The 11,191-nt window shown below is 34.5% G+C and overlaps 1 protein-coding gene across 1 annotated transcript; it reads left to right on the forward strand.

The window, feature by feature from the left end:
• Nucleotides 1-496: 496 nt before the first annotated feature.
• On the forward strand, nt 497-10,918 carry LOC124362121 (immunoglobulin-binding protein 1). Its single transcript, XM_046816330.1, has 3 exons — nt 497-834; nt 6,357-7,111; nt 10,618-10,918. Exons 1-3 carry the CDS (start codon nt 718-720, stop codon nt 10,823-10,825), a joined length of 1,080 nt encoding a protein of 359 aa, XP_046672286.1. The 5' UTR covers nt 497-717; the 3' UTR covers nt 10,826-10,918.
• Nucleotides 10,919-11,191: the final 273 nt, after the last annotated feature.

The following is an 11,191-nucleotide window of genomic DNA, read 5'->3' on the forward strand; positions in this document are numbered from 1 at the left end:
AATGTGCTGATGCTCCATCGTGCGGGAATCTTAGGTATAGTCTCTATGGTTATATTATGGAGAAGGCCAGATAAAACGTCTCTGAGAAACGCAATGTATTATTTAGCCTCTGTTATGTAGAATGTGAGGTCCAATAAGCGTACCTTTTAAAATTCAAACCCACACATTCATTGAGAATCTAACTTGATATCCATGTTGTACAATAGCATTATGATTCACTTGGGTCCACACATAATTGTTCCTTACATTAAATACCCCTTACGAGTACAGCTTGCTTCTTCTGTAAATAGCACATTTTTGCAGTAATTTATCATTACTGTTGGCCATACCATACACAAAATGCATATCAGCATTTAACCCATTCTTCTATTGTGTATATATTTAGTTATATATTCTTCATCATATATATATATATATATATATATATATATATATATATATATATATAAAACACTGCTCTGGGTTTTCAAGGACCAACGCAGTTAAAATTTGAAAATAAGTAGTAACAAACCAAAACAGAACGATAACCTCAAGAATAGTCTGTTGAATACAGAATTGTACTGTTTGTTTATGAAACATTGTTGTATCGTTGTATCTTCTTTGTTTTGCTTACATATTGTAATTAGTTATTTTAATGTTTTATAACGTTACAGTTTAATAAATTATCGCGTCCTTGGAAGAACTTCTCACGTTAGTTCAGTATATCAACAGTTTAAAATGGAAGAGGCGGATAGGGAACAGGATAAGAAATTGAGAGAAATATTTGAGGAGGGACATGTTATATATGAAGAAATTTTAAATACCGATCAACCTACAAACAGCGGTGACATTCAGGTAAATAACAGGCGCCAGAATTTAAAAATTAAATATAGCCTAGTTGTAAGTAAAATAAAAGTAACTGCAAGGATTGGCTGCATTACTTCAGAGTATGACATGAAAATTAAAAATATGTTTCCTATTAATTTCATAAATCAAATTTACATGGAATTCTAATTATGCATTGTTTTACCAGTAATCTGATTGGGAAATTTTTACTTTAACCATTTCAAACTATTTGTCTAAATTTCAACTTAAAATTTTAAAAAATACAGGAAAGTAGTACAATTGTAATAAAAGGGAGGAAAGCCTAAATAATAACGGAAATGCTATTGGCCATTAGTACGGGCTTCAGTGGCACCTAAGGCACCACCCTGCACTTCTGGCAAAAAAAAGAAAAGCATCCTCTAGATAGTATCTAAATTCGAGCTCTGATCACGTGAATGCTCGTTTCCACCCTACCTAAAGTTTGTTCAACGTGATCTAATATTAGAAAAGTGGCTTACCTGGGGGCCAACCAGCCAAACAAGAATTAAAACTCCATGTCGAACTAAAAACAATCTAGGTTCTTAAAACTAAATGGGTAAATCTTAAGCTCAGCGACTATCGCTCCGATCGCCGTAATTTTTTGCATTCTAACACAGGTTAACGTAATTTCGCCGAAAAAAATAGTCCCGATTATCGCCGTAGCCGTTTACTCCCCCCCCCAAAAAAAAATTTTTTGAAAAATAAAATTAAAAAAACCTGACTGACAGTGCATTTATTCGTTTTTTTTGGTGTTATTAGTTCGTAGGGCACGTAATTTCACCGAAAAAAGTAGTCACGATTATCGCCGTAGCCGTTTACCTCCCCCCCCCCCAAAAGAAATTTTGGAAAAAATAAAATTTGAATTGGTTTTCGTTTTTTTGGTGTTATTAGTTCGTAGGGTAGTAGTCCATGTACTAATTCTAGTATAAACTCGTCTTATCTTTAATAATAAACGCACGCCGCTTATCTTTTGCCTGTAATGAAACCTGCGTTAGTTCTGTCTGAGTGTTGTGTGTGTAAGCAGTCATGCGTGATCTGGGCTTGGACTTTGCAAGCTCGAGTTAATTTTTTTTCTAAAAGAGCAAGCAGCGCGAAGCGCTGCGCAGCGGGCAAGCATCACGTGATCTGAATTTTGAATAGGCAAGCTAGGGTCTTTTTAGCGTGTGACAAGAACCATCGCAAGCCATGTCAATAACTTCACTAATTATTCCTTGTCCATGTGGGTTTGTTTGTGTACGTCTGGCGGTCAATCGAAGCCGTCCTATAGGTCACGTGACCCGTCCGGCCAATCGGAAACCTTCCTGTTTGTCACGTGGCTACTGTCAATTCATCAAAACGTCCATGGTCGGCCATTGTTTTTAGTTTGATAGTCGAAAATCTTGTTATTTATGTGTTTTGTATTGCCAACATTGTACTGCCGTAAAACTGGTTTTTATATGTTAGCGATAATCGGGACTATTTTTTTCGGTGAAATTACGTTAACCTGTGTTAGTACGAAAAACCTTACGGCGATTGGAGCGGTAGTCGCTGATCTTAATATTTACCACTAAATGCTTTAAACTAACTCTTATTCATAATTCTCCATTAAATCCCTCCAAAGTTTGTTATCAGATATGCACAAAATGGGCTGCAAATATAATAAGCGGCCATGGCCACAAAAATCATGACTATCGAATGCAACGTTGACCTATAAATATTCATAATTAATCATTACCAGCTGTTTTTATTTCATTATGTACTGAGTAGGCTAGTGACGTCATTGCCAGCTGTTGTTATTTTGTTTGTTTAGTGAGTAGGTTAATGACACACAAGAGTATAGCGCCATCAGTGCTGCCTGACTATCCATGAAAATATTGATAGTTTTGCTCGTAAAAGTTATATATAATCGTTATACATATCGCAGACGAAGATTCTTACGATATTCCATAATGGGTGTGACCTCCATCTGAAAAACTGTAGAATACGGACCCATAGGGACCACCAGCTACCTGCATGATCTCACCCCCACAATTCCAGCGCCTGTGCTGCTTTATGTTTTAGAGCGATCAGTAAACCATTCAAGCTCCGCTGGTGGAAGAGGTTTCCTTCCCTCCGACCAATCGTCTCTAGGAGGTATCACAATCCTAAAGGGTTTATCAAAGGAAAAACTTTTGTGGCATCTGATCAGAGATCCTCCTGAATCAGGATGCTAATTCTACAGTGTCCACTGCTGCAGCCCGACCAGAGTCCCGCTTGCTGAAGACAGTAGGCACTCTTCTTCGCCATAGCCTGAATAGCAAGGTCCAGGGGGACGAGGTTGAGACAATAGTCTAGAGCTTTACCCGGCACACTAGGAAAAATCCCAGTGATAGCAAGGCAAGCCATCCTTTGGATGCCTGCCAGGCAAGCTACCGCCATCTTGGCCTCCGTTTTTGGCCACCAGACAACAGCTCCATACATTAGTGCAGGTCTGACTACAGAAACGTAAAGCCAGCCTTTGCGTGGGTCCCCAAGACCCACCTATCATGCATCTGCATTGAATTAAAAACCATTTCCCCCTGGCGATGATCCTTTCTAGATGAGGTCCCCAGTTTAGAACCCTATCTAGGATCATGCCCAGGTTCTTGACCTCAACTTGAACTTGACTTCAACTCAATGGAAGAGCCTCTGAGTACAAATGGACCAATGCCCTCCATCTGTCGCCACGAAAAGAACAATGGCGATGAATGTGTAGATGTTGGCTCAAAATGGATTTTTAAACATTGAGCAATGTTTTAAATAAAAAACCTCATAGATCCACTAACTTCTGCAAATATCCAAACCATAGAATCTAATTAGACAGCTATAAAGAAATCCTTAAAAACTGGTGTCAGAAGTGACTGCATTGCTGATCATCTTCCAGAATATATGTATCAACGAGAAGTAATCATTATTGGTGGTGATCCATTCGAACATTTTTTAAATGCTATCACATATGTCTACCTTGTGAAGTAATTGGAGGTACTACGAGACTGAAGAGTAGTTTTAAATACAGTTTAGTTATTTTATACAATTTGAAATAAATACATTTTCATTACATATAAAAGTACAGATTCTCTATAATACAGTTTTAAAAACATAAGACTTTATTCATTTCAACATTATCATTCAAAATTTATTCAAAGTAAAATTATGTGTTTGGTTATTGTCTACTGGCAGCAAGAACAATGTCGTATGTGTGTTCTTTGTTTCACAAGGAGGTATGTTTATCCTTGAAAATAGTTAAAGGTAAGGAAATGTTATTGTTCTGTTAGTAATTATATATTATCGTATAATTTTTACATATTAATTTGTAAGATTTAAAACCAGAAAACTAAATTGTTCTTTGAAATATCTATTACGTTGTTTGGCCGACATTTTGCTTTCAGTATTTTTAGATGGTTGGATGGTCATGAATATCGATGATTGGATATCATTTGATAATCATGATCCGATTGTGGTGGTGACCGCTTGTTATACTGCAGCCACAAAATGCACTTTTTAGAGCTGAAATTTCTGATTAAGGAAGAAAATACACAAGCTAAAATTTTACTTAGCCTAAATATAATATGATATAATAGGCCTACTTGCCAATATTTCCACAAAATATCAGCTCAAAATCTCAAACATTAAAAAAATTACAGTTTTCAAAATGTATAAATAAAATGAAGGATGCATATTTAATACTTTGGTGTTATCCGGAGACCACTAGTTTTTAAAGAATTTTACTACCAGGGCTCTAAAAAATTATATTATTAGAAATAACAGGCTTTACTGTGACTTAGGCCTACTGTGAAAATTACATGTTATTATAACAATTGGTTCTTGTTCTCATCCTTCCAAAAGGAAGTGATGTCAGCAAGAAGGCTGCTCTGTACCTTTCTACTACTTGTTATTATATGATATAAGTAGGGTTAGAGTAGGTTATCATAAATATTTCACTAGTATTATCAAAGTTAAGGATAACCTTTATGATTGCTCACATGATCTGAGCTTGAATTTTTGTGCTATCTCGAGGGTTGGTTTGCTTTTTTCGAAGAACCAAAACCTGCACTGATGAATGAATGAATGAATTAGTTTATTTCCAACAGATTTACAATATACACAGGAACAGAAAAGATAAATGTAATAATTATTATTAATCTAAAGGAACAAATAAAAGTAACTAAACAGGTTTCTTATAATAAATTGTTATCTTATCTGCCTGAGGAAAGGTTGCTCTAAGGAAATGGGTCTACATAGGCAATGTGACCTGTTCGTAGACCCGAGTTGCTCAAGTAAAAACAATGAGTTTTAACTATTATTGTTTGTTTTAATTGATGAAAGCCATAACACCAACTATATGCAGTCAATGCCAATCTTTTTGAGTCAATGTGACGGAGTGTGGCTTTGGCGGGGGGGGGGGGGGGGTGTGGCGGAGAGGTAGCGGTCAAAACCGTCCATAGTTTGTCGCTATCAATGACTCTGCCTCCGATACAGTTTAATTAAGAATTATGTTATAAAAAAAATAAGCGCAGAAAAAAATATTAGTGGTGTTTAAATTTGAAGAAATTTTTATGGCCAAGGGCATTTCCGATTGATACTGGTACGATTGGTACTTTCCTTACATTAGACTACGTCCCTGATAATCCAACTGTTCCAACATCAGATCATGTGAGCTCCCATTGGTTTATAAAATTGTTTACATAGATGTGTTTGACGATGCCATGCATATAAAAATGTAAAAAGCGTTAAATAGTTTTGATTTTGTTAGACTCAAAGTAAATTTAAAGGGCTGTAAGTTGACGATTTCTGACCAAAGTAGCTTTCCAAGATCTTTATATTATACATACATATTTTGTTAATCAGAATATGAGGGTAGGAAAATTCAACTGTGGCGTCTGAAATGTGGTTGATTCGAACCAGAAATGCGTGCTTCTACATGTACAAAAGTTGAAATGTAAATGTAAGAACATGTAAAAACGATATTTAAGTTTTGAACCTCTTAAGCATAGACACTGGAATAATAAGTACCAGATATATAGTATGTTTACTTCAGTTTGAAAAATATCATAGGGCTCTTTATTACATCACAAAGGCTTTCACTAAGAAGACTATGTTCTTCGGTTTTGAAAATTGCATGCGAAGACGTGGGTGACTGAAGTAAAACAATTAACAAAACTATAAAACAAATTTATATGTTAATTGGTTTAGGTTATTTATATGTGTAGATGAAACAACCCTCTTTCAATTGGTATTAATATCAACAGGATGATAATTGTCTGTATTTTAAACATATAATAGTACTAAACATTAGTTCAAAGACAGATATCTGATGCTACCATTAAGAACTAGACATATACAGCCCAATATCGTATTGTAAATGGATCCAAGATTAAGCGATTGGTTTAAAGTTTTAAAATTAAAATTTGTGTACAGTTTTCATTTATGTACAGTTTTATTACTTAAATTTGAATAGCTTATGGTGTAATACATCATTCTATGTGTAACATCTAACTTCACTCTTCTTGTTTTAGGTTAAAATCCGGCGAGCAATGAAGCTGTTTGAAGATGCAACAAAACTGGCCTCCATAACATCAATGTTTAGTTCCAATGAGTCAGTGGAAGAAGTTGCTACTCAAGATTTGCAGTTCTTTCTACTTCCTTCCCTGCTGGGGAATCTGACTCAAAAATTATCAGTGACGGATAGAATAGAAGTTGTAGAGACTGCGGATATCTATTTTAGAGATTTTCTACAGCGTTGCAAGGACTACGGTATTACAGACGTGGACATTCCTCAGCCTAACGTGTCAGAGGAGGATAACGGAGACGATACACTTGCCCAGTCAAGCCGCCAATTGACTCCTGCCCAGGGTTTGATAGCATCAGCACGCAATAGAGCTTCCAAAATAGAACAGTTTAAAGAACAAAAAGCACTCGAGGCACAGTTAAAGGCGATGAAGGAGAATGTGACTGCAAATGTAGATGATGAGATTAAAAGAAAATACTACCTGACATTAATTAAGTGTCATATTAACGAATGTCTGAGCGAGTTAGATTCATTACAGTCGGAAAAGGAAATTTTAAAATATATGGCAAAAATGAGAACAGGAGGTAGTCTGAGTGCAAATGAAATTCAAGACAAATTGTCCAAGGGTCCCAAGCCTAAACCATTAAAAGCTATTATACTGACAAAAGATGAGGTTCAAAAAAAGGTATTTGGAGCCGGCTATCCAAGTCTTCCATCCATGACCGTGAAAGAGTTCTACGATCAACGAGTTAAAGACGGGATGTGAGTATTGTAACTAAATATCACATAGTTGTAGATTGCTTGAGTATTTACCTTATATCTGTTCTTGGATTAATCATTTTTTGTACTGTAGGTCTTGTTTGCAATTTTCAAATTTATGATTATACAGACAGAAGGCACGCCATATACAGTGCGCGATTTGAGATGGAACATAACGGCATTCTAGAAGGAACAATTATATTTTATTTTCTATATTTATGTTTCGGGATTAAATGGCAGGGAGGACTATTTTAGGTCCTAACATTGCCTATATATAATAAAGACGTTTTCGTTCTAATGTCTCCCTTTGAAAAAAAATTAACATTTTTGTTTGCATGGAAAACTTTGTCCTGTACCTCAGAAATTCATAAAATTACTTTTTTGAGACTTCGTTTTCAAAATTTTCAGGGTAGCCCCAGATTTCCCTTTCTTCTAAAAGTTAGATACCCAGGAGGCAAGAATGTAGCCAGGAAAAAGTTTTGGGGGGCGGGGGTCAAGACGACTAATATTTTCCCATATTTGGACAGAAATTAAGGCAAGTGCAGTAAACGCTTGTTCCCCATTTTGTTCCTTAAAAAGTTCTTGACCCTTTTCAATGTTGAGAATGATTTTTCATGAAAATTTGGGGAGTCCGGACCCCTTGGATCCCCTTGCTGGGTTTCTCCTTACCAGGAGGTTTTTTGTTACAATAATAGCTCTTACTTTCAGCCATTCAAGACTTTCTGTGTTTAATGTGCTTTAAATTGGCATAAATTTCTTCATTTAAACTGTTTTAACTCCCTAATGACTGTAAATAGATTGTTTGGAATGTTTACTTTACCATATTCTCCACATATATTCCCATATCCTATTGTGGAAAATTCCTCTGCCCAAGTTAGACTTTGAAAGGAAACCCCATGTTTACTTGCAAGAATCAGACTTGGACTTTTGATCACACATAGGATGACATGTTTATAAACAGTAGCAGCAAAACAGTGTAACCAAGAACTCTTAAGCCAAGCCACCTCTTTGTGTTGAATGTAGTAAAATGTTTAACAATGTAACACAGTACACTATTAAGATAATGTATTTTTGTTAGTGAGATATTAAAATATTTAGTACAACTAGGAAATTGAATTTTTTTTTCTTTTTTTGAGACTTTAGGCCATAATGATTTGAATAGCATTGAAGATTAAGTAAATGAATCAGAAGGAAAACATTGGTCGAGAGAAAGAAAATTGTCAACCATCACCTTGTTTTGGTGTTATTTTAAAATTCAATTTTTGGGCCGAATTTTCCTTAAAATATATCAATTTTATTGATGTTCCATAAGTGGTGATATTTCAGAGAGAACCAACATAACTTATGTAAGCAGTTTTAGGTATTTTGCTCTCTTTATTTCTTAGATTTAGTAAAAAATGTGATTGTGGCACTCTACTTAAAAATCTGCTTAAACACAGGTTTTTGAAATCCCTTCTTATTGCACATATAGTCTTAAGTGGAACCACCATGCTAAATTTCAAGTCCATACATTTTGTCGTTATAGTAAGGAATCTTTGATGTTTTAGGTTTCTCATGAATAAAAAATTGTAGGCACTCTTGTAATAAATGTCAATATATGGTTAATGAAGACATTCCTTTCGTAAAAAATATGTTCTTTATTAAATTGCATATAATTTGTATTTACAAATAAATAGACATAATTAACATTAATAGTATTTAATTATATTTTTTTCATAAATTGAAGTATTAAAATATCTTAATACCAATAACATTATTTTGCATTATTTTGGAAACAATTGTAAATTGTAATTTTATTATGGGCGTTTTGTTCCATAAAGTTAGAGAATACCATAACAAGAGATAGCCTTCCCGAAGTAACAAACTGCATTAAAAATGCAGACAGTCAAAAATATTTTACATATATTTTAAATGAACAAGAAAGTACATCACATTAATCATAAATTACTGATTAATTATAATTTATACTTTAATAATGGTGCCAAGCGTCATTTTACTTAACTGACCTAACATTGTATTGACATGTATGAGACTATTGCATGTCTCATTGATATCGTTAATAAAGAATATTGCCTATTGACCGGGATTTTAGAACAAGTGCCTTCTTTTTGACACTAATCTGTCTGTCAGTATTCCAACGTGACAATATGTTTAATATAACTTTTCGATTTCAAAAAAATAGAATTTTAAAAATGTAGTTATATTTAGACTGTAAAACATGAAAAATAGGTGTTTACACTAATCCGACTCAACACTATTGTATATTCCCAGAATATTTAAGCGCCACTTCTATGCAAACTTGCCATTTTTTGTACCACACCAACTACAGTAAAAAATCTCTCCCCCAATCAATTTTCAAAACAGCAACAAACATCAGCTGACTGCAAAAAATAAAGTAATATTTGACACAAAAACATTTAACCCTTTGAGTGCATGATGATCCGTATTTATTTAGGCAATATTTAATATAGTACGAAGTTAAAATATCCGAGTACCCCATAACCATATAGCTGCATTCAATATGTTTTGATGAATTGATTAATGCTTTTCTTTTCATCCTCGTAGGTCTTTGAAGTGATAATTATGATGTTGTTATGGTCTGTCAGCTGATGAGTTTTCAGATTTGGGTTATGCGTTTGGCTAGTAGCACTGTTTACTTCGTCCAGTAATTGTGTTTTGGTGTAAAAACAAACCATAAAACAGCATACAATTTACATTTATTAGTGTAATAATATCAATGTTGATATTTGAGTGTTTCCATAGCAACAAGCATTTGTATGTGTTATTGTTTCCAATTATGTGTCAAGTGCATAAAAGATTGGGTATCTATTTTTAACATTAATTTATTGTGTAAGTAGTGTTATTTTGTGCTTTATCTTATGTCTTTCATTTATAACAATTGGTGAAGAAAACTTTGCATACAATGAAAACCGTCTCTCACAAGTTTTAGACGAGAGTATTAGCTCAACATTTCTCAGTAGTGGGCCGGGTGGTGCTGGTGATCAAGTGGTAGTGTTTTTATATATTGTTTTTCATGTTTGTTTTTATTCGGAAAAATATAATATTATACATGAATGCATAATATTTCTAAAAAATAATACATATGGTCTGTTTTGAATGAATCTCAAAAGTGTACACAAAAGTAAAAAAATTGTACTAAGACATTTTAAAAATATATTTTATTTTTACTAGAAAAAATATGTATTATATTCTTTACTTTTATTGCCAAAAAACAATAAAATTATGAAAATCTCAAGTGGTTATTAAACAATAATTTTTTCCCAAAAAGCTTACAAATATACAACAATCAGGCTGACAGTTTAAGGGGTAACATAGGAAAAGATCTATGGCACTCCAAGGGTTAAATATTCAATGAACAAGGAAATTAGGAAGAGGTTCTGGTGCTTCTATCTAGGTGACTACTAGCGCAACTCGCAGGTCAAGTTGTCATTGAACAGTCTGTGTACATTATTCAAGGTGCCTAAGCTATTACTGATGTTCTGTTGTAGATTCCCTGATGCAGCCACAGTCCAGGCGCGTTGTCTGCAGGATCTGGCAAGTCAGCAAAATGCAGAGGCCATTGCAGATGAGGAAGCTGCGGAGAGTGAGAGGAGAGTGGAGGAGGATGATGAGGAGACACTGATGAGGGCGAGGGAGATGGACGAATACAAAGATAATCACCGGCGTGGTTGGGGAAATCGATACAACCGCAGCTAACCTCTCGGCACTGTCTTGTACATAAATTTATTTAAATTGAATCCGTCAACTGAGTATTAGTGTTTGTACAATAAATTGTTAGATGTTTACAAAGTTTGTGTGTTTATTGATAGATTTTGCCTGACAGTTTAGAATTAGGAAATTATAAAATTGAATTGAATTAGTAAGATAATAAAAAAAACCATGTTAGGACGTATCAGAGAAACATCAATCTAAAGCATTTTTATTGTCATAAGGTATCCCAACTTAAACTTAACTATTCTGCTTCAGAGGTTACATTTCAGTGGAGAGGGACACATGATGTGACAGGCCTGGGACGGCCAGAAATTCTGGTAAACATTGACCGTGTTTATTTAGCTATCAACA

Source organism: Homalodisca vitripennis, chromosome 5 (assembly GCF_021130785.1).
Source record: "Homalodisca vitripennis isolate AUS2020 chromosome 5, UT_GWSS_2.1, whole genome shotgun sequence".
Taxonomy (NCBI): Eukaryota; Metazoa; Arthropoda; class Insecta; order Hemiptera; family Cicadellidae; genus Homalodisca; species Homalodisca vitripennis.